At 38.7% G+C, this 24904-nt stretch overlaps 1 protein-coding gene across 1 annotated transcript in view; it reads left to right on the top strand.

The window, feature by feature from the left end:
• Positions 1-24904, top strand: part of LOC127437538 (PHD and RING finger domain-containing protein 1-like) — a 30650-nt gene that overhangs the window by 661 nt on the left and 5085 nt on the right. The window contains exons 2-17 of the mRNA XM_051692525.1: positions 176-303; positions 3101-3238; positions 3792-3979; positions 6996-7079; positions 7212-7345; positions 7802-7893; positions 10279-10433; positions 11600-11732; positions 11865-11977; positions 12955-13148; positions 13312-13434; positions 13605-13759; positions 14048-17011; positions 21211-21287; positions 23671-23796; positions 24207-24335. Coding sequence (XP_051548485.1) covers positions 210-303; positions 3101-3238; positions 3792-3979; positions 6996-7079; positions 7212-7345; positions 7802-7893; positions 10279-10433; positions 11600-11732; positions 11865-11977; positions 12955-13148; positions 13312-13434; positions 13605-13759; positions 14048-17011; positions 21211-21287; positions 23671-23796; positions 24207-24335 — 4899 coding nt within the window. The 5' untranslated portion in view covers positions 176-209. The remainder of the gene's footprint in view (positions 1-175; positions 304-3100; positions 3239-3791; positions 3980-6995; positions 7080-7211; positions 7346-7801; positions 7894-10278; positions 10434-11599; positions 11733-11864; positions 11978-12954; positions 13149-13311; positions 13435-13604; positions 13760-14047; positions 17012-21210; positions 21288-23670; positions 23797-24206; positions 24336-24904) is intronic.

Below are 24904 nucleotides of genomic sequence, written 5' to 3'. Positions count from 1 at the left end.
GTATTAATATCCTTAGTAGTTGTCTGTGCTGCTGAAGATATCCAGACTCATTTAGTAGATTTGTCTGATATATTCCAGTGTATTTAAATGTTATTTTGTTGCACTTTCATTGTAGTTAAATGTTGGTACTTGCATATGAAATTCATATGTTGTGTAATGTGTATGCACCCTGCAGGTGAAACTGATCTAGATTAGTCTGATGCTTAGCCATGGACGAAGAGGACAGCCAAGATGAGCTGATCAACAGGAATGTCTCCCATGGAAAAGGCAAAAGACCTGCCATGTCCATAATCTCTGATGACGGTTAGTATATGGGATTGCATCAACAACATAGAGAAAAGATTACTAATAAAAATCATTGTGAAATTCTATAACTTAAAAGACAATATATATAGCCTACACGCAATCCATATGCACATAGATTGCAAAGGATTTCATGTTTTTTTTTTTTCCCCGATTAAAAAATAAAATAAATTTAATTTCTTATTATGTGACATTTAATACATTTAATTTATTGTGGAAATTTCCAAATTAAAAATTATGAACAAAACAATATAACAATGTTTTTGGGGGGCCTGGGTAGCTCGCTGGGTAGCGAGTAAAGACGCTGACTACCACACCTGGAGTCGCAAGTTTGAATCCCAGGGTGTGCTGAGTGACTTCAGCCAGGTCTCCTAGAGTGGGTAGAGTCACATTGGGTTAATCTCCTCATGGTCGCTATAATGTGGTTCTCGCTCTCAGTGGGGCACGTGGTGAGTTGTGCGTGGATGCCGTGGAGAATAGTGTGAAGCCTCCACACGTGCTAGGTCTTCGCGGTAAATCACTCAACAAGCCACGTGATAAAATGCACGGATTGACGGTCTCAGACGTGGAGGCAACTGAGATTCGTCCTCCACCACCCGGATTGAGGCGAGTCACTACGCCACCACAAGGACCATTGGGCATTCCAAATTGAGGAGAAAAGGGGCGAAACCCCCCCCCCCCAAAAAAGAATATATATATATATATATATATATATATATATATATATATATATAAATAAGTGTTTTTAATAATGTTTGTTGTGCTCGAGATCTAACAGTTCAAGTCAACCTTTATTTATAAAGCACATTTAAAAACAACAGAAGTTGACCTAAAGTGCTTTACAGATCAAACAAATAAATAATGACAGAGTGATATAAAAACAAATTGATTTAAAGTTAAATATAAAATGTAATATAATAAATACAACATCGTGTATTTATCCATTTCAAACTATTCAATGATTTATTCAAAAGCTACAGAATAAAAATGTTTTTAAAGAAGATTTAAAAATGGTTAATGATGAAGCTGACCTCACATGGAAAGGGAGACTGTTTCAGAGATTAGGACCTATCACAGAAAAGGTCACCCTTAGATCTATAGCGACAATGAGGAACCCTTGATAAAAGTTGATCAGAAGACCTGAGCGCTCTGGTGGGGGAGTAAGGGTGTAGAAGGTCACTGATATATTGGGGTGCGAGACCAGATAGTGCCTTGTAGACATAAATCAGAATTTTTATATCGACCCTGAATTTCACTGGAAGCCAGTGTAAAGATGCTAAACTGGGGAAATGTGATCCCTCTTTCTTGACCCTGTTAAAAGCCTAGCTGCCACGTTTTGAACTAGCTGTAGGTGGGATAATGCAGTTTGGGGCAGACCAATGTACAATGAGTTGCAATAGTCTAACCTTGATGTAATAATTGAGTGGATCACAATTTCCAAGTCTTTATGGGAAAGAAAATGTTTTATTTTAGTGATATATCTCAGGAGAAAAAGCTACCCTTGACAACAGCACTGATCTGCTTATTGAAAAGTAACGAGGAGTCTAAAATCACTCCAAGACTCCTCACATGATCTTGTACGATGACAGAGGACCTAACTGGGCAACCAGGCCAGGTAAGGAGGACACGGAGGAACCTAAAATCAGAATTTCGGTTTTGCTTTCATTTAATTGTAAGAAATGTTTTGCCAGCCAATGTTTAATATCTTTTAAGGAATTTAGGGCGTTCTCAGATGAACAATTCTTGTCTACACTCACTGGGAAATAAAATTGGGAATCGTCAGCATAACAGTGATAAGATATGCTGTACTTCTGAAAAATAGAGCTCAGAGGACACATATAGAGTGAAAATAACAAGGGTCCTAAAATCGACCCTTGAGGGACACCACACTGTAATTGAGCTGACATAGAAGAAACATTACCTAAATTTACAGATAATATCCTTTCTTTTAGACAGGCAGAAAACCACTGGAGGGCCAACAGTTAATAAATAAGATTTTTTAGATGCACCATATGTAACTCTATTGATAAAACAATGACAAAACCTGGTGTCCATCGAGCCATTTCTCTGTATCACAACACTTTTTGGCTGCCTTTTCAAAATACAAAATGTTTTGGTAAATAAAACTTAATCTGCCATGATGCATCAGCAAGAGTAGAAGTTCAAACATGGATACCTGGATACTAGGTATGTAATGATAGACAAATTTCATGATACGATTGTAAAAACAAAAAAGAGAGTGCCCACAAATGTTTCGCTTAAAATTATTTAAGGATTCAACACATGCATTTAAAATCTTAAGTGACACTACAGTGTCTGGTATTGGCAACAAAATGCAGAGCTCTGTAATAAAGTAGTCGAGTACCCTAACCCACAAAAAAATGAGTATCTGTTTACTCGTAAATTAAAATGCACATTTTATTCACAAACGTTACCAAGAACAGTTTCAGAATAAGATAACTTCAACAAACTATGCTTTTCATTTGGGGAAAAAATTTAATGAACAATATGCATTAATATAATTGTAATAAAATGCACTCTGCCTGTGTTAAGAGATTTAACGCACATACACGCACACTGGTCTGATGCAGATGTCTCCCACAGTGTGACATCACAATGTGGAGGTAGTAGAGAACGAGCTTGGTTTTAACAAATTCTCTTTTTGTTGAAGTTTTGAGTTCTGAAACTTACAGTATGTGTTTATAGTATAATCACCTCTTATATGTCAAAAGATTATATGTTTTGCGTGAGAAACCCATTTTGCTTTAACACTTTGATGCCTGTCATCATAATTCAGAGGATATCTCAGAAGATGGGGGCCAATCAGAAGAAGTAGAAACAGACAGTGAGGAAGATGATGATGAAGATGGTGAGGAGGAGGAGGAAGTTCTAAATGGAGAGGACGAGGAAGATGAGGAGGAGGATGAAAGTGAAAGTAAGATATTGTTTCATAGCATCATGTTTGTAGTTACAGTAAGTATTTCTAAACTGTAAAGCAGTGATCGTCAACTGTTTAGACATTAAGTGGTGACCCAGCACAGTACCAAAATTGTGTATCGTACAAAAGTAAATAAAAAGTGTTCTTGAAATCAAGCATTTAAATGTGTATATATATTACGGTTTTCGAGGATGAGGGCATGTCAAGCAATCTGCTTATTTTGACTAGCTTCTACAAAGTGACAGATGAATTTGCTAAAATATTAAAGAGTTTGATTGAACATGTCAGTATATGTTGAGATATTGGAAGTGTTTTCTCCCTTTTAAAAGCTGATAAGCCTACAAATTTGTTGTCTTTAATACGCATTATTATGGTAATATTATTTGTATTCAAAAATTTCCCCTGCTGTCCGTAACCATATCAAAACTGACCTGTGACCAAATGTTTAAATTCTTGTGTTGTATTAGTCCCAGAATTATTCAACATCATTCTAATTATTTTCCAGCTACTAACAAAGCATACAACTTGCTGATTTTTTAAAAATCTCCAGACGAGGACTCTGGGAAGGTCCTGGAAGGTGCTGTAGAGAATGTACTGGCTGATGCGGCGGGTCTGAGCTCAGATGAGGACTCTGAGAAATGCCCCATCTGCCTGAACTCATTCCACGAGCAGCCGGTGGCCACCCCAGAGGCCTGTGAACACTACTTCTGCCTGGATTGCATTCTGGAATGGTCAAAGGTGAGATTTATTAGATCGATATTACTGCTTTATTCAGGAAGTTCTCAAGATTTAATGAATGACCATGTTTACATGCACAACATTTATTTAGAAAAAAGTGGTTAAAGCCAAGTGCACACTACAAGACTGAAGTTTTGGTGCCCTTTGCACACTGAAAGAATCTTTATCGTTTACTACGCAGTTGCCAACTCAAAACATCAAATGCAATGAGTTTGAGTCTTGTAGTTTGTGCTTATAAGTGCTATTGGAATATTCCTGAGTACTTTGTATTTATCATATTTTCGGTAAAATAAGACATGCATGCACTATTTTACACTATTATTTACTCCATTAAATATTGGGCTTTTCTATATTGGACTATATTAGAATATTGTAATTTATGTTCCTTTTGAAGTAATTCCGCTCAGAAGATTTATCAAACCTTTAATTCTCATTCATGTCCTCAAAGGAATATTCCGGGTTCAATACAGGTTAAGCTCAATCGACAGTCTTTATGGCATAATATCGATTACCACAAAAATGTATTTCGACTTCCTTTTTTTTATTGAAAAATCTGGGTTACAGTAAGGCACTGACAATGGAAGTGAATGGGGAGCTGATCGGTAAACATTAAAGTACTCGTTGTTTCAAAGATATAGCCACAAGATATAAAAAGTGTGTATTAACATGATTTTAGTGTGGTAAAATCACTTTTCTGTGTAAAGTTATAGCCAATTTTATAACTTCGCTGGCATGAAGACGTATCTTTTTAAACCCTAAAATGGTGGTAAAAATGAGTGCTTTTATAAAATTATAAGCTTCACATTTGTTTAAACCCTCCAAAAATTGGCCCCATTCACTTCCATTGCAGGGCTCGACATTAAGCATTGTCATGTGCTTGTCCTTCGGACAAGTAAATTGGTCATTCACTTGTCTGAGTAAAAACAGAATGATAGTCACAGTCATTATTCACTGTCACTGCATCTTTTTTTTCCCATAAAATAAAAGTGAATTGAGACCGAAGCTAACATTCTCCCTAACATCTCCTTTTGAGTTCCACAGAAGATAGAAAGTCAGACGGGTTTGGAACAACATGAAGGCGTGTAATAATGACAGAATTTCACAATAAGGTTCCATGAATTAACATTAGATAATGTATTAACTATCATGAACTAACAATGAACAATATTTTACAGCATTCATCAATCTTATAAGAAAAAGAAGAAGCCTTTATTTTTTGTCACACATTATACATTTTGAAATTATACAGTGAAATTCTTTTTTTCGCATATCCCAGCTAAGCTGGGGTCAGAGTGCAGGGTCAGTCATGATACGGTGCCCCTGGAGCAGATAGGGTCAAGAGTCTTGCTCAAGGGCCCAACAATGGCATCTTGGTGGTGCTGGGGCTTGAATCGCCAACCTTCTGATCAGTAACCCAGAGCCTTAATCGCTGAGCCAGTTCATAGTGCATTTGTGTAATTATTATTCAATTAACATTAACCAAGATTAATAAATTATATAAAAGTGGGGTTTAGTTCGTGTTAACTAATGTAATTAATGTTAACAAACGGAACCTTTTTGTAAAGTGGTAACACTTGTTCATTTTTGGGTAAATCATCTCTTTGAGAGTACAAAAATGGCTGTTTAATATTGAAAATATTAACAGATAAAATCCCGAGAGAACCTTGCTGCTAAATCAGTTATGCTGTATATTCAAAACAAATATGCATATTAAAGATAGATAATGTGCTTTCATTGTGTGTAATTTATTAATGTTATAGTATTAATATTATTATAGTGTATATTGTTATATACTTATTAAAATGGACTGATTCACATGACAGAGAAAATACCTCGGATACATACATTAGATGAAGCTCTAGAAAGGTGAGAGATGTAACGGGTCTTCAGAACATTTCACTCTGAAGATGGTATTATTACACAAAGCGTTTTTGCAATTTCTGCCTTTCTTGCTGTTTTATGAGGGAGCGCCACGACGTGACGAGACTAAATTAGATCTCTCCAACGTTGCACGCTTGCGATGAAGACAGCTTTGTTGATTATAAACAGGAGAAATAGCTGTATTGCATCGCTTGCTTATAGAGATGTGGTAAAACACCATTTGCATGTCCAATTAACAGGTTTATACCCGTTTATATATGTAAAATCTAAAGTTCAGTAAATATGCGCTTCCCCACTGCACACACTCACAAGCTGCTGAACGCTGCACCACGAGTGAAGGTGAGAGGGAGAGAGGGCGATGTGATAGAGGGAATTCCCCACATTTTGAAAGTGAACCATGTGGGAATTATTAAAATTGTGCTCAATCCCCTCAGTCCCGCGCTATTGAGCTAACATTCATTATTGAGATTTTAATCAGGCTACTCGTCTGGTCAGGCAAGTAAAATTCTCTTTAACTTGCCCGTTCAAAATTCCACTTGTCCTGGACAAGCGTTAATGTCGACCCCTGCATTGTAAGTGCCTCACTGTAACACAGATTTTTGCTTTATTTTTTTTAAGAAAAGGTGGGACGAGTTAAAATAATTTTATTTGGTAACCTGGTATATTCCTTTTAATAGCTTATGAAAATGCAGTGAATTTTAAAATGTAGGTTCCCCAAATAGCCTATATAAGCTACCACCATTTTACTTTACTAAATAAATATGGGCCCAGAGAAGATGTACTGTATTTTAATGACAAATTAAATATCAGTGATAATTCTGTCACAGTGCATATTCTGAAAGATGTTTACATGACCCAGTGTAATACAGGCATATGCCAGCTGTCTTATTCAGATTTCTAGATAGTGGAGTATTGGTTTAATTGGGTTAAGATGTTTACATGTTCATGTATACACAATTGGATATGACCAAATTTCAGAATATCAGAAAGAATATTATTGTACATGTAAATGTGGACAATGATTCCATACACTTATTCAGCATAATTCGTAAGGGATATACTCTTGCAAATACATTGTACAGCTGATTTGCTGTTCCTAAATACAGTTATGTCCTTTGTCTTTTCTTAATTTAAGAATGCCAACTCCTGTCCTGTGGACCGGATAGTCTTCAAAAGAATTCTCCTGAGAAAGTGTTATGGTGGGAAAATCCAGAAAACTGTGAGTTGCATAACAAATCATTCTGTCAGGAGTGTTTTTACTGTTGCTGTTAAAAAGTGAATAGAGTTATGTAGTAGTTTGTCATTTGGACAAGTCGGGCTTAATTGAGAGTGTATATATGTATTTGGTTAGATTGCAGTTCAGAAGCCGTTAAAACCCGGACAGGAGGAGCAGGTGGAGCTGTATTTGGATCAGACCAGCTGTGAGGTTTGCAGAGGTCGAGATCGTGAAGATCATCTCCTGCTTTGCGATGGTTGTGACGCAGGGTAAGAAATTAACATTCCTAAAATTAGTTTTCTTAGTATAATCATTTAAACCTGTTATTTTAAGGTTTGTTACCTGATGTATGATAGGAAATCCACCCCAGCAATCTGTATATAAAAAAATAAAAAAAAACAATTCCATTACACAAGCCCATCCTGACCAGCGCTGAGAAAAGTAACAGGTTCCACATAACAACACCGTATATGTCATGCTTCAGTAGTGGTCTGGCCAGTAATTTGCACCTCAACAATAATACTGAGAAACAAGTAGTCATTGAATTGAAATATATAGTGAAGAGATGAAATAGGAGAATTATTGTTTAGACTCATCATACCAGACCAATTAGAGACAACTTCTGGGCCACTAAGACCCACCAATGATTAGGGGACTCAATTTTATGCCTTTCTTCCTGCTAATTCTATTGCTATGATCCACACTCACTTCTGTTTTTATGGAAGGTACCACATGGAATGTCTCACACCCCCTTTGGATGCCGTACCTGTTGAGGAATGGTTCTGCCCAGAATGCATTGCCAACAACCGGAGCTCAGGTAATTCATCCCCTGTTTCCCTAAACCACTCAATACAATAACAGAACCCTGAACTACAAAGAGGGCCAAGTCATTTTAAATGGATATTGCACCCAAAAATGGCAATTCTGTCATTTACTCACCCTAATATACAGTTGTGCTCAAAAGTTTGCATACCCTGGCAGAAATTGTGAAATTTTGGCATTGATTTTGAAAATATGCAAAAAAAACTGTCTTTTATTTAAGGATAGTGATCAAATGAAACCATTTATTATCACATAGTTGTTTGGCTCCTTTTTAAATCATAATGATAACAGAAATCACCCAATTGCCCTGACCAAAAGTTTACATACCCTTGAATGTTTGGCCTTGTTACAGACACACAAGGTGACACACACAGGTTTAAATGGCAATTAAAGGTTAATTTCCCACACCTGTGGCTTTTTAAATTGCAATTAGTGTCTGTGCATAAATAGTCAATGAGTTTGTTAGCTCTCACGTGGATGCACTGAGCAGGCTAGATACTGAGCCATTGGGAACAGAAAAGAACTGTCAAAAGACCTGTGTAACAATATTGGAACTTTATAAAGATGGAACAGGATATAAAAAGTTATACAAAGCCTTGAAAATGCTCAGTGGTAAAATACGCTGGCTACCGCCCCTGGAGTTCGCTAGCTCGCTAATTCGAATCCCAGGGTGTGCTGAGTGTCTCCAGCCAGGTCTCCTAAGCAACCAAATTGGCCCGGTTGCTAGGGAGGGTAGAGTCACATGGGGTAAACTCCTCGTGGTCGCTATAATGTGGTTTGTTCTTGGTGGGGCGCGTGGTGAGTTGAGTGTGGTTGCCGCGGTGGATGGCGTGAAGCCTCCACACGCGCTATGTCTCCGTGGCAGCGCGCTCAACAAGCCACGTGATAAGATGCGTGGGTTGATGGTCTCAGACGTGGAGGCAACTGGGATTCGTCCTCCGCCACCTGGACTGAGGCGAATCACAATGCAACCACGAGGACTTAAAAGCACATTGGGAATTGGGCATTCCAAATTGGGAGAAAATGAAAAAAAAAAAAAAAAAAAGAAATGGAAAATTTGGGGATCTCTTGATGCCAAGGTCAGGTAGACCAAGAAAGATTTCAGCCACAACTGCCAGAAGAATTGTTCAGGATACAAAGAAAAACCCACAGGTAACCTCAGGAGAAATACAGGCTGCTCTGGAAAAAACGGTGTGGTTGTTTCAAGGAGCACAATACGACGATACTTGAACAAAAATGAGCTGCATGGTCGAGTTGCCAGAAAGAAGCCAATGCTACAAAAAAGCCCGGTTACAATATGCCCAACAACACCTTGACATGCCTCACAGCTTCTGGCACACTGTAATTTGGAGTGATGAGACCAAAATAGAGCTTTATGGTCACAACCATAAGCGCTGTGTTTGGAGAGGGGTCAACAAGGCCTATAGTGAAAAGAATACCATCCCCACTGTGAAGCATGGTGGTGGCTCACTGATGTTTTGGGGGTGTGTGAGCTCTAAAGGCACGGGGAATCTTGTGAAAATTGATGGCAAGATGAATACAGCATGTTATCAGAAAATACTGGCAGACGATTTGTTTTCTTCTGCACGAAAGCTGTGCATGGGACACTCTTGGACTTTCCAGCACGACAATGACCCTAAGCACAAGGCCAAGTTGACCCTCCAGTGGTTACAGCAGAAAAAGGTGAAGGTTCAGGAGTGGCCATCACAGTCTCCTGACCTTAATATCATCGAGCCACTCTGGAGAGATCTCAAACGTGCGGTTCATGCAAGACGACCAAAGCATGACCTGGAGGCATTTTGCCAAGAAGAATGGGCAGCTATACCACCTGCAACAATTTGGGGCCTCATAGACAACTGTTACAAAAGACTGCACGCTGTCATTGATGCTAAAGGGGGCAAAACACAGAATTAAGAACTAAGGGTATGCAGACTTTTGAACAGGTGTCATTTTCTTTGTTGCCATGTTTTGTTTTATGATTGTGCCATTCTGTTATAACCTACAGTTGAATATGAATCCCATAAGAAATAAAAGAAATGTGTTTTGCCTGCTCACTCATGTTTTCTTTAAAAATGGTACATATATTACCAATTCTCCAAGGGTATGCAAACTTTTGAGCACAACTGTAATTCCAAACCCATCTGACTTTCTTACATAGAATGTAAATGTTTGTTTTACAACTATTACTGTGGTTTCATGGTGTTTTTTCTGTACATTGTGGAGCAATCTGTTCCATGGAAAAATGTCATATGGTTTGGAAGAACATTATGGAGAGTAAATAATGATAGAATATACATTTTTGAGTGAATTATTACTTCAAGGTTCGTAACAATCTATTAATGTGTAACTTTCTTTTCTACTAATATCTTGTATTTTTCAGGCTCTGATCAGATCAGTGAAGAGGAGAGCAGTCTTCCCACCACCAGCCGTTCCCAAACCAGAGCCACTCGAGCCATCGCACGGACCCAGCAGAGTGAACGAGTTCGGGCCAACGTCAACAGACATCGCATCACACAGGCACGCACTGCAGCACAGGTTTGCATGAAGCTTTTGCTTGGCTTTCTAATCATAACTGTCATGACTGATGTGTCACTGGGCTGAGATTTATGTGTTACTGGTATGTGTTATGAGGTTTAAACAGCTTTTATAAACAAATGTCTCATTGGACACTTCTGTAGTTTTGTTGAAACAAGTAAATGGAGTAATTTTGTGGTGGTCTGTAATGATCAAAGCATATTATTAGTGGTACTGGCCAAGGCAAGCATCACTAACTGTACAATTAACATTGGAAGTGGTTAGTTTGATTGTCTGACTGAAACCTCTTAAATAAAATCTTTGAGCACTGCTGTATTTAATTGAGAGCCAGTGTTTAAACTAGAGATGCACCAATACCACTTATTCAGGGTTTTTTTTTTGGGGAACCCATTCAACTTATATTGTTATAATTTGTAAACAAATAATAATGATAACAATAAATTATTATTATTATTATTATTATTATTATTGACATTTAGAATTTTAAAATATGGTAGTAATATTTTTCAGTTGTGCACCTTTAACTTTTAAACCCTCACGCTTTTATTTTGACATTCTGAACTCTCCAGGAAGTCCTGGCTGTCTTTGTCTGTTTGTAGGCAAGTTGACAGTAGTTTGGTTTGCTTCTTATTCAAATTCTAGTAAAATGCACCTCTGGTGCCATTCTAAATGCATTTTATAAGTGAACCGAACTATTGAGCATCTACATGAGATGTTGTTTGTGAGTACCGCTCAAGTATTGCACACCACGTGATTGCTGAAAATAGCCACTAGTGCACCAGGCTGCGCATGCTTGTGTGTCAACAGAGCAACGCCATTCACTAACGTGCTGGCGCTGCACGTGCATACTATATTTACTTATTAAACACAGCCTTTTGTGATTCACAGAGTTATTGCACATCTTCAAGTGGCTTTGAATAAAATGCACGAGTCGTATGAACTGCTTTAATGTTGTTCTTATGGTTCCTTTGTCATTTTTGGAGCTTGACAGTAATGAACATGACTAACACATAGTATCGGATTTGGATCGGGCTCATCGCACCGATACTCAATCCGTCTAAAAACATCAGTATCAGTGCCGATATCGATCCAGGTATCGGATCGGTGCTTCCCTAGTTTAAACATCCGATGAAGTTCAGGGTTTTTGTGTGGTGCTATTTTTTCAGCTCACTCCCAGAAATCTGATGCAGTCCACTTGGTTGGATGAGACAATCAACGCTGTAGTGGCCGGACTCAACACCGCAGTGTATGTGCGAGACTTCACGCATCGCTCCAGGTCACGCAGGAGGAGAAAGACAGGTGAGACAAACAGAGATGTTTCAAATGTCATTTCCCAAAATGACATTTACCAAAATGTCATTGTTAAGTTGAGTCTGGATCAGTCTATTTTTTCTATCTGATCAGAATAAGTCTCTCATTGTGATCACGCAGTTAAAAGAAGGAAAACCAAAAGCAAATCTTCTGGAGTTTCTGGAGGAAAGGCGAACATGGGAGTGAAGAGACGAAAACGCAGACTGAGGAAGTCAAAATCAAGAAGAAAACTGGTGAGTTGTGGAAAAATGTTTGCACACTAAACTTTTCCATTCATGGTACTTCATATTTCTGCAATTAGCCTGTGGCTTTTGGGTCTACTATAAATGTTTTGGGTACTATTAATGTTTTAATTATATTAGGTAAGTCAAAGTACTGGTATTTCAGTACCATAAAAGTTTTAGGCACTTGTGAAAAATGTTGCATAGTGAGGATGTCTTCAAAAATAATGACATAAATAGTTTATTTATCACTTAATGTCATACAAAGTCCAGTAAACATAAAAAAGCTAAATCAATATTCGGTGTGACCACCTTTGCCTTTAAAACAGCACCAATTCTCCTAGGTACACCTGGACACAGTTTTTCTTGGTTGTTGGCAGATAGGATGTTCCAAGCTTCTTGGAGAATTCACCACAGTTCTTCTGTCTATTTAATCTCAATTGCTTCTATCTCTTTATGCAATCTCAGACTGACACAATGTCCAGTGGGGGGCTCTGTGGGGGCCATGACATCTGTTGCAGGGTTCTCTGTTCTTCTATTCTAATTTTTTCTATTTGCAAAAGTAATGTTTAGGAGTCTAACATTTATATTTCCTATTGACACACTAAAGCTGAAGATATAAATAACCATCTTAAGACAAATGCTTTTGTGAAAAATCACAGTACTGTATATCGGTAGTCCCAACACAATTCGCTCCCAGGTTGTGTCTTGCTGAACTTTGGGCTGCTCAGAACAGTAACGCATGATGAGCAGTCGTGCTGTTGCTTTTTTCAATAAAAAAACATAAAGTGCCAGGTACTCCAGGAAGTGCTTTGTTGAAGACTCCATGCCATTGTTTTCATTGAATGTGAACTTTTTAAAGAAAGAAAAGCATTTAATGATATTTATGTTTTGCAGAGGCACCAAAATTAGTATTGTGTTGCAATAGGTACTGTGGAGTTATGTTTCCTGGTTAAAATTGGTAAATAGAATTTATTTTGCCACTTTAGGTTGTACGGAAGGAAACTAATTCCAGAAGTCGCATTGCACAAAGCTTAGGGATTAAGAAGCCTAAACCCGGTTCCATTATTCCTTCAGTTTATCGTCCATCTGAATACAGTTTAGGCAGCATGCGGGCAGAGATTGGAGCTGCCCCTCTCTCTGTGTATGGAGACCCCTTTGACCTGGACCCCTTCGACGATAGGTGAAGTTGTACTGAGCATAAATTTTCTATATTGTTTTTTTGCAGAATTATCTTTCCTGGCTATTAGATTAGGAAGTGACCATTTAACTAAAGTCTTCAATTTCAATCCATATATGGCCTGTTTGAGCATTTGTGTGTAACTCAAACATTGTTTACCTGTTAGGGAGGAAGAGATACAAGCTCCAACACCATACTCTGTTCTGGATGCCAAGCGCCGTGGCCTCTCCCGGTCTGCCATGCGGTCCCATCAGCCTGTTGCCAGACCTATTCCTGCCGGCCTCTCCAGGTAACTACTAGATGGGGGGAGATCACAATGTCGTGATGGATGATCAAGTATCAACTCTTTAACAAATTATTTCTACTTCAAGGATCTAATCTGGTGAGGTTTAAAGGATAAAGATAAGTAAAAGGTTAGTTCAGGTGAAAGTGTCTTCCTGCTTGTATGATGGTTTCCAGACGAGGTACGAGTATCCCGCATGTTGAAGAGGTTGCAGCGGAAGCCCCTTTATCAGACCTATTGGGGAGTATCCTCAGTGGTCAGAACATGCTCCTCATGGACAGTTCTGATGTGGTCATCAACAGAGATGGCTCTCTGAAGGCAACCAAACCAGGTAAGCCATTTGCATCTTGAATTAATTGAAAAGAGGGGTATAGGGCTGTGTCGGGGGCACAAACATGGTAAGTAAAAAAAAGAAAATGTTTAAATAAACACCTGAAAGCCAAGTCTTCTTTTGGAAGACAAAGACAAATTACAATGCATGTAATGTAATGTAATTAGTTAATTTTATTAGGGACTAATGCCGGAATGTAACACTTGTTGTGTTGTTTAGAAGTTTTATTTATTTTTACCAATAATCAAAAGTAAAATCAAGTGTATGTGTTTTTCTTTGGAATTGCAGTGTGCTTGTCCTTGCTAAGGAGCACGACCTCTAGAAGGTCAGGCTCAGGGGATACGGGAAACTCTCCAAACTCAGAAACAAGTTTTATTTCCCCTACTGAACTGGCTGGACCTTCCTCCAGCCCCTTGTGGAGGCCCCCATCAGCACATAGTTCCCCTGGTTCCTGTCCCACACCACAGAATCCCATGTCTCCTTGTCCACCCATAAACTCTCCACATCTTCCCTACTCTCACCCATCTCCCATGGGACAATCCCCCTTGCATCTGGGGGGTCCTCATAGAGCAATTGTTTTAAATCCACCAAGACCTGTAAATGGTCCCTTGAACACCAATGAGATTAGAGGTCAGCTGAACTCAGTGGTATCAAGCAACCCTTCTGACTCCCACTATCAAGACAAGGACAGTACAGCCAGACAGTCACCTGTCAAAAAGCCCCCTCCCAAGCCTGTATGGGTGGATGTTTCTGTTTTGCCAAGAATACCAAAAATTAAAAGAGAGGGTACAGCCAGTGCAAACAGTAGCAGTTGTTTGCCTGGGTCTTCCGTGACCAGTTTAGCAGGCAATTTAGAAAGGGAACGTACAGTTGACCAGCAAGGGACAAGTCAACAAAGCAGGGAAATGGATGCTCAGAGGCAGAGACCAGAGAGAACTGGTGCTTCCTCCACATTTTCGAGCTCTTTCACTTCTACCACATCTTCCTTTGGTGCTTCTTCAAACTCACGGCCATCCTCCTCTTCTGTCAGTTTCCGCATTAGCTCTAGTGGAAACCCGTGGCACGCTCGGCGACTTACTGCATCAGGAGGGACTCTGCCTGCGAATGATGAGGAATCCATAAAGAGGAATAAAAAGAGTAAACAGATGCTTTTGTCTTTAAGAACGCAGGATAAAAAGGTCAAAAGTGAGGTCTATGACCCCTTTAACCCTACGGGATCAGATTCCTCCGATGATGAAACAGAAAATGAGGGTCCTGACGTTAGAACGCATAATACTGACTCAAGAGTGCCAGTTGGACCCAATGAGGATGGCTGCCATCAAATCAAATCTGAGCCTATGAATGTAGATACATCAGATACAGAGAGGGGCTCTGAAATGTCTGCAGAAGTTAAACCTGATCCAGAATCTTTCAGGGACAAATTGTGGACACAGGAAGTGCATAATTCAGATGCAGTCCCACTTCAGACACCCTCAAATCTTGCTGTGGATTGTAGTAGAAGCGAAGCAGTGATGAAGACTGAAGAGGGTGGAACTCCTGAAAGCCTGTCTTGGAAAATTCAGGAGAACTCTGTATCAAGCTTGTCATGCAATGATCAGAACATTAAGATGGAGGTGATGTCTGAGCCTGAGGATAGACCTCCACCGGTCAGACGCCAATCAAAGTCTCTCGAGGAGTCTGTAGTGAACCTAAAACAGGATTCCCAAGGGAACGGGGTGTGTGAAGAGCTCCCATCATCCAGTGGTTCTTTTAATGCTACTCACATGGCAAAGGTGATGAAGGAAAGACCTTGCCAGTCCAAGGATAGGAAACGATCACCATCCAATTCCCAAAGCCCTCCACCTAAAGACTCTCACAAAAAGAAACCCTCAAGTTCAAAAGACAAGAGGTCCCGCTCAAAGTCCAGGGATCGGCGGCGATCCCGTTCAAAAGAGAAGCAACGCTTTCGCTCAAGATCGAAAGAGCGGAGACGTCCACGTTCGAGGGATAGGAGGTGTTCCTCTAGTTCGAGCAGTAGAGAGAGGAAGACAAGTGGTAAAAGAACAAGTCGTGAGAAGAATGACAACAGAGGTAGAGAAAGACAAAGGAAAAGATCGAAAGAAAAAAGGCGTTCTCGTTCTCGCTCATTTTCTAGATCCATCGAAAAGAGGAAGGTATCGAAGGATCAGGGTGAGGCAAGATCAAAAAGGCAAAAGTCAAGATCACGGTCAACAACAAGAGACCGAAAAAGGCAAGAAGCCCGATTGGAGAGCTCTCGGCGTACGGGAAAACCCCTTTGTGAGACGGGCGAGCCTACGTCCGCTGAATTAAATGAGCCTGCTCTAAGTGCAAACAAGACTTCAACCCCTTTAATGACAGAAAAATATGGAACACATGAGGCCGAGACAGTTTCATTGTCATTGTTTAAACAAGAGATGCATTCAGTTGGGATCACAACCCATGTACTTGGGTCAAGGAGTGGTGACCTGACCAGAACACTTAAAGGAAGTAAGGAAGACATTGCACTTGAGGTGTCAAATGAGCCTCACACATATAAGCCCAAAGAGTTTAAAAAAGTGGAACCGTGGCCTATTGGAGCAGTCAAGGAGTTGAAAGATATCAAAAAAGAGGAACCCTGTCTCAACTTATGTGAAGAATTAGATGGTGTTAAAGACACAAAGGAAAATATTTCTTTAGACTTCTTCAAAGGATCACCTAAACAGAATGAAATGGAGTTGCACAGTGCTGGTTTAGAAAAGAGCCAAGCTGGCTTTCAAGATGATAAAATTAAAGCAAAGGAAATGGTTGTTGAACCAAAACAGATAAAAATTGAACAAATATGGCCTGATGAAGACGATTCGCCATGCTGTAGTGACAACACACTTCTCATCAATTTGGATACACCTGATATAGACTCTGAGAACTGTAAAAAGGAGACCACTGAGATATATCGGTCACCTTTGATGACAGAGAATATAGAGATGGCACCTGTCCAACCACCAGGCCCAATTAAACAAGAAGTTAATTCCTCAGATGAAGATATCAGTGTTGATTACTTGATCGACAACTTGGACTTCATTAAGAAAGAAATGAGTGAGAGCTCTGTGACCGACTCTACAGATGCTGTTGACCCCAAGTCTGCCATCGAAGAGGCTCAATCAGGGAATAAAACATCGGAAGCGGTCATAGTTGGTGCTAAGTCTAAGTTACAAGGAAAGCGAGTTACTTGGAATTTGCAGGAACCAGAGGAGCCCCAGTCTGAAAAATTAAGCAGTGAGTAAATTAACTTTTGAGGGACTATTTCCTCACTCAACTTCCCACAAAATGTTTTTGCATTCTGTTTGCACCAAGTCCAAATTTTAAGCACGAGAAATATATTCAAGATATTCAAATGAATAGGGCTGGGTATTCAGGGCTCCAGACTTTGTCTAAATGGTTTTTAGTCAATTTTTTCTAACAATGCAATTAATCTTTGCAAGAGGCCGACTCTCTGATTGTGCACTGTAGTCTTTTTGTTGCGCATGAGAAATGACAAAAGTCAAACGTTCCAAAAGCGAAAGGAAACAGCTCAGTCAGCACGGCTCAAGGCTCAATGGACAGATCAGCGCAGAGACATGCATTTTTACATAGACCGGTCTCGAGCTCTCAGCAATGCAGATCATTATAAACAAAGCTGCGAAAAGCACGGGCTGAGTCGTGGATTTGGCATTGATTATTTGTTTAAAACCTCTATGAAATCCCAAAATGTGTTGATGATTAAACTAATTTAAAATGGTATTAAATGGCCCCAACATTCTAAACAGCATTGAAAGAAAATAAAGGAGAAATCTGTACCATGAGCAGACAAATTGTAAGGCTCTCAATCCACACATCACAGATCTAAAAAATATTTACCATGAACGTATATCAATAGATCGGGGTAGTGAGGGAATGCAATTTAAGATTTGGATGTGTTTTTCTTATGACATGGAATAATTTGTTTTATGGTTACTGTCCATATAATCATAGTTTTAATTTTACCTTTGGTTACTATGATCTAATTGCAAATACCACAGTTAAAACTATGGATACAGTGGAACTTTCCTTCTGTGTAAATGCTTTTATAATGTTGTCAGATTGTAGAAAAAGGCTTTGTTTGTCTTCAGATGACTGTATTTTAATCTGCAAGATCCTGATGAAAAGAAACAGTGAAAGAAAACTAATTCCCACTATCACACCATGTCTTAACCAGACGCGATGTGACATCCATGGAAAGGAGGCAACGAGAACCGGCTTAATAATATTTTAATAATGAACTTAAACCAAAAGACACAAACACACACAGGTGTCGGACAGCTGTCCGTAACACACACTCTGCCGCACTGCTGTCTCCAGTCGGCCTTTATCCTTCTCGGGCTAATCGGCCCAATTAGGGGCTGGGTGTGCGGAATCCCGCCCTCCGCCCTGCCACACCGTTAAACAGAGTTTTTGTCCTAACCTGTCGCGAGAGGGCATTCTATTTTTGGAATGGTTTCTATTTACTTCTATGTTGCGCTGGGCAGCCCAGTCAAAAATGGGTCTAAAATCCTTCTCATAACAGTTATATATATTATACATAACAGGCTATATATTAAAGCCGGGGTGACACTAGCCAGTTCAAAACAACTTTATTTTTGCAGAGGATGTCACAGACACAGAATGTTGTGTTTGTCTCGGTCTCTTCAACCAGAGCTCTGTCATATGCGCGCACACACACACACACACACACACACACACACACACACACACACCGGCTCATTTTGACTTTCTCTCCTCTTCCCTGTCACATGGAGATAGACGAAAAAACAACAGAGTACTGCGTGAGTGCGTGTACATTAAAAATGATAATAGACAATTTAAAAGTGATTCATAAAGTAACTTTGCCCTGTGTATGTGTGTGATCGTGTACTTATCCCCTTGAGGTCTGCCGTAGAAAGTGTATGTCCATATGCAACCCGTGGTTAGTGTCCATTTTGCTTTCAGCTAATGCTGTTAACTATACAGTGGACCTTCTAACCTTTTAGGTAACCCTTCTAAGTACAATTCGCAAATATAAATTTTTATTCATATTGGTCACATTTTAGCTTTTGAAAAATGTTCAAATTGTGTGTATTCCATCTATAAATGTCTTGAAATTGCATAAATTATATTGCATATATTTATTTTTTTTGTTACATGTTTGTTGTTTACATGCATAATTTGTATTATTTACAAGTATTTACACTGATATGTAGAAAACATTCTAAAGCTGTACCGTCTCTTTAAGACTACCGGCATCAGCCAGGATGTACATAAACGAGAGAGGGCACGCAGGTTTTTTTTTTTTGTTTTTTTTTGCGCATCAGTGCTATAGTTGATTAGTTTTATTTATTTTTTGTTGGTTTTAATTATTGGCTGTGAAGAACATGAAGAGTATTAAGAGACATTATGCCTGTTTTACATTACACGGCGAAGCAGTGCTCGAGCCGAACCGAAGCATTGCGTCGTGGCAATTTTGCAGCAAACAACGCATGTGCTTTTACACCAGCAGTGTATCTGCTGCAGAAATTGCTGTGCTCTATATAGAAAATCAAGTTATAAAATGGTTATCATGAGTGAGCTATTGATAAGTGTTACAAACTTGATCGTCATGAAATCTTATTTGCATGCTGGTGTAGTCTAATGCAGTCTTGTAGAATTATTTCATGTAGTGACAGCCAACACAATGAGTTCTGCTTGTTTCAAACATCATTCAGTGGAAGGGGGAGGACGATGAGCCTAAATGTTGTTTTGCACAACAGAGGACTGTTTGATCACCTGGTTTGTATCGATCACTATTAATTATATAGCTTAATAATAGCTTCAGAAATAAGTAATTATGCACAGACATTGAAGAGAGAGATCTCTTTGTGCAGACATCAGAGATACTTGAGAACTTTCCGCACAAAAAGGACACACTTCCAAGAATATGTTAACTCACCATCTTCATCAACAGCCAGCTACAGCATCCCATGTTTTTTTCTTTGTTAATTAATCCTTGTAAAGTGTCTATCAGTACAAGAATGGGGTAAGTCCTGAATTTACCGGACATACCTGGAGTTTGGCAGCACACTCGGGTGTGTATTGCTGTTAACCCTTTAGACCTGCTCTCTATTAAATAGTAAGTAATAGGGTAGCTTTATTTTGTTTAAGGCTATGACTTTTAGTGTACTGTAGTTTTAAATGATAAAACACTATGTCTGCTTAAGCTAAATAATTAAAATAATTACATATTGATTGTCATTTTTTTTATTTTGGTTTTCTGACGAGCTGTAATAAAAACAAAAACACACTAGACTACAAATACTTGCTTATTCTGTGCAATATCTACTTTTTCATGTCAACTCATCTTCATGATGTCCATCAACAGTGTATTGTCACTTCAATTCAGTGTGAGCTGCGCAGCAAAAATGGACTCAACGGCAAAACTCCCGCTGCTGTTGCCTCACACTAACGCGCTGCTTCTGCTTCCATAAATGTAAATACATTCATTTGTTAACGTGGACGTCGAAAGAAATACGCACTGCTTCTGTCCTGCTTCGTTGCATAGTGTAAAACAGGCATTATTCTATGACAAATGGATTGCGTGGATCTCGTCTTTGGACACAGAATGAGACAAACCAATCATTTCTCTCAACACACAATGAAAGGATCTCTGTGCTAAACTATTTCACCACTAAACTACACAATCACTGGTGAGTGAAATCTGAAAGTTTACCAGCCAGTGACTAATCACAAACATTTTTAGTCTCATCGAGCAAAATTTGTTCGCATATGTGAATTATGTACTTGCATTGTAGAGGGTTACATCTAGAGTAAAAGTTTGATCTTAGGATTTAAGAGTCATTATCAAGATCATTCAAATGAAGATCGTGATGCATCGGAAAGTCAATATTTTTACCCAGTCTGAAATATAATACTGCAATCGTGTTTTTATTTGATCAGTGATTTCCAGTGTTTGTTGAAAAGACCTAAATGACCATTTAGAGAATGGCTTGATGCAAAAAGTTTTTGTGTAAAGTTTTTTTTACAAATATTTTATACTTTTGATACCTTTGTCACCTTTGGTCACATCGGACTTGGTGGCAGGGGGAAGACTCATTCATGTTTATGAGGAAAGCTTGACCTGGTTGGTTAGAGTTAGGGGTTGGGTTATATATATATATATATATATATATATATATGTATATTTGTTTCTCAGATCAATCAGGTAGTGCTTTCCTGATGAATATTACTGATTCATCCAATCAGTTATGCCTTTCTTCATAAAAATAATAATGATTCTTCCCCTGCCATCCTATTATTTGGAAATTCGTGAACAGGCCTTCAACATTTCTTGACTAAGCAATGGGCAGATTTTTTCAACTGTGTTAAAAGATACCAGGAAATATATAATTTTTTAGAATATTTTGAATGTTTTCCTATGCCTCTTATAGAACTTGCACTCTTCAAATTGAAACTCAAACAAGAGGGGTCACGAAGATCTACCACCTGTCCACAAACCTTCAATCAGGTATGGACTCTTTCCACCTGGGTCTTATTTCAAGAAACTTAAGATGTTAAGTCTTTTGCAACATCAACTGTTGCATTTTGACAATGAAAAGTTTAGATGTATTTGTTCTAACCAAAGGCCATTGTATGCCCATAGAGTGTAGTTGCTTGAAGTAACCAATGGGTGTCGTTAACTCACTGTTTTCATGCACCCTTTTTTAATTTGGTAGGTGAACATGATGCAGTTCTTACTATAGTCATGTGACTGAAACGGATAGCAGGCAAATAAGGCTTCACTTCGGATGAAACGAAAGTAAACGTTGCACTGGGAAATTCTCACTTTCTCAAGGAGTGTCCCTGACAAAAACATGTTTATCAATATTTATGCAATAGTCTATGTTTGCATGTGTATGTCTACTGCATTTTGCACTGATTACTGTGAAGCTTTACATACATACAGTTGTGCTCAAAAGTTTGCATACCCTTGGAGAATTGGTAATATATGTACCATTTTTAAAGAAAACATGAATGAGCAGGCAAAACACATTTCTTTTATTTCTTGTGGGATTCGTATTCAACTGTAGGTTATAACAGAATGGCACAATCATACAACAAAACATGGCAACAAAGAAAAAAAATGAAATGACCCCTGTTCAAAAGTTTGCATACCCTTAGTTCTTAATACTGTGTTTTGCCTCCTTTAGCATCAATGACAGCGTGCAGTCTTTTGTAATAGTTGTCTATGAGGTCCCAAATTCTTGCAGGTGGTATAGCTGCCCATCCAGGTCATGCATAATCTTTGGTCGTCTTGCATGAACTGCAAGTCTGAGATCTCCCCAGACTGGCTCGATGACATTAAGGTCAGGAGACTGTGATGGCCACTCCAGAACCTTCACCTTTTTCTGCTGTAACCACTGGAGGGTCAACTTGGCCTTGTGCTTAGGGTCATTGTCGTGCTGGAAAGTCCAAGAGCATCCCATGCGCAGCTTTCGTGCAGAAGAATGCAAATTGTCTGCCAGTATTTTCTGATAACATGCTGTAATCATCTTGCCATCAATTTTCACAAGATTCCCCGTGCCTTTAGAGCTCACACACCCCCAAAACGTCAGTGAGCCACCACCATGCTTCACAGTGGGGATGGTATTCTTTTCACTATAGGCCTTGTTGACCCCTCTCCAAACATAGCACTTATGGTTGTGACCATAAAGCTCTATTTTGGTCTCGTCACTCCAAATTACAGTGTGCCAGAAGCTGTGAGGCATGTCAAGGTGTTGTCAGGCATATTTTAACCAGGCTTTTTTGTGGCATTGGTTTTTTTCTGGCAACTCGACCATGCAGCTCATTTTTGTTCAAGTACCGTTGTATTGTGCTCCTTGAAACAACCACACCATCTTTTTCCAGAGCAGCCTGTATTTCTCCTGAGGTTACCTGTGGGTTTTTCTTTGTATCCTGAACAATTCTTCTGGCAGTTGTGGCTGAAATCTTTCTTGGTCTACCTGACCTTGGCTTGGTATCAAGAGATCCCCGAATTTCCCACTTCTTAATAAATGATTGAACAGTACTGACTGGCATTTTCAAGGCTTTGGATATCTTTTTATATCCTTTTCCATCTTTATAAAGTTCCATTACCTTGTTATGCAGGTCTTTTGACGGTTCTTTTCTGCTCCCCATGGCTCAGTATCTAGCCTGCTCAGTGCATCCATGTGAGAGCTAACAAACTCATTGACTATTTATACACAGTCACTAATTGCAATTTAAAAAGCCACAGGTGTGGGAAATTAACCTTTAATTGCCATTTAAACCTGTGTGTGTCACCTTGTGTGTCTGTATCAAGGCCAAACATTCAAGGGTATGTAAACTTTTGATCAGGGCCATTTGGGTGATTTCTGTTATGATCAGTCATATTTTCAAAATCAATGCCAAAATTTCACAATTTCTGCCAGGTTATGCAAACCTTTGAGCACAACTGTATTTAAAGTCATCATACACTGTTGTTAAAAATGTTAAAAAAATAAAAAAATCATTCAGGTGCAAATGATTTACTTGAAGGGAAAGGAAAGACAGGAATTTGACAGGATGTCAAGACACACCTATTAGAAAAAAAATAAATAATAATAATAATAATTCATTCAGGTGCATATGATTTACTTGAAAGGAAGGGAAATACAGGAATTTGACAGGATGTCAAGATGCACCTATTAAGACCTTGAAGCATTTTATGGGATTTATTTATTTATTTTTTTAAATCATGGGGGATTTAATGGACTTTCTAGCTTGGCTTTGAGAACTTTTAATGTGCAATGAAAGTGAATGCTGAGGCTGAATAATGACAGAATTGTCATTTTTGGGTTAACTATCTCTTTTAATTGCAGTGATCCCAGTAATAACTCTATTTCATATTAAAGGATAAAGCTTCAACTCAGGCTGAATCAAAACTCACAGCAACTGTGCCCAGCCCACCATCTCTAGACTCTTGCAGACCAAAATCCCAAAAGCAAGAAGTTGTACAGGACCCCAATCAGAAAGAGAAGGTGAGCCAAAGAGATATTCGCATATTTTTCTCTGTATTAAGACCAACTTTTTTAATCTGTTAAACTGTGGTTTAAGAACATGTTCTGTTGCACAATTTTATTATCAGTGATTCATATTAGATTTCATTGGTTTTGTGATGTCAGTGGGTTGTCAGTATAGAGCTCAACAGCGACCACCTTTTTTCAGCTGACTGAGTTCTGGAAGTATTTTTCTTGTTCATTTTCTTTTAAAAAAAATCAGTAGAGTTCAAAACCACAAAATAAACAAACCATCTCTGAGATGAATCACAACATTACTTTTTTTTTTTTTTACTTAAGTGTTTGAACTGCAATTTTACTTACTGTTGAGCTCTTTTTAATATGGCTTTAAAGTCATTAGCTAATCACGGATCATTTCTGCCTTTCTGTAGTACATGAAGAAACTTCACATGCAAGAGCGAGCAATAGAAGAGGTCAAACTGGCCATAAAGCCCTTTTACAAGAAAAGAGAGATCACTAAGGAAGAGTACAAGGAGATCTTGCGTAAGGCTGTTCAGAAGGTAGATTTGTGACATCTGATATTTCTTCTGTTGATTGTGTTTACAATCAGAATTAGGGATACCACTTTTTCTCTACCGATCCCATTCTGACACCTAAACTCTAGGTATGGGTCCGATACCATCGTTGTTGTTTATATGGAACATCTATACCTCACTGTGTTGAAGTAATTGGGGAAGCTCATTTATATGAAAAAGAAAAAACCCACAAATCTGTAACTATCAGTACACAATTTCAGTATAAATGTGTAGCTTATCAAGAAAAACTTTAACTAGTCTACTGGAGAATGTAGCAGCAAATTTAACAGTAATTACAGTGAAAGACTTTGGTAGAAAAGAAGCCTGTTCTCTTCGCGCAATTTTTGTTCCATCTTGTATCTGGACTTCAAAAGGGTTCAGATCTCTTTAGTTGTAACAGGATCCACTTTTCATACACACCATTTTTTTTGGAATTAAATATTTTTGTAATTTGTAAACAAAGAAGAAAAATAATATATTATTATTATTTATACCATGGTCTATTCGACAATTTTAATGCAAGGTTCAGTCGGTCATGCAGCCTTAATGAATAC

The sequence above is a fragment of the Myxocyprinus asiaticus genome, chromosome 48 (genome assembly GCF_019703515.2).
Source record: "Myxocyprinus asiaticus isolate MX2 ecotype Aquarium Trade chromosome 48, UBuf_Myxa_2, whole genome shotgun sequence".
Taxonomy (NCBI): domain Eukaryota; kingdom Metazoa; phylum Chordata; class Actinopteri; order Cypriniformes; family Catostomidae; genus Myxocyprinus; species Myxocyprinus asiaticus.
Note: the sequence above shows the minus strand (reverse complement) of the source record. Positions and strands in the feature narration are given on the sequence as shown.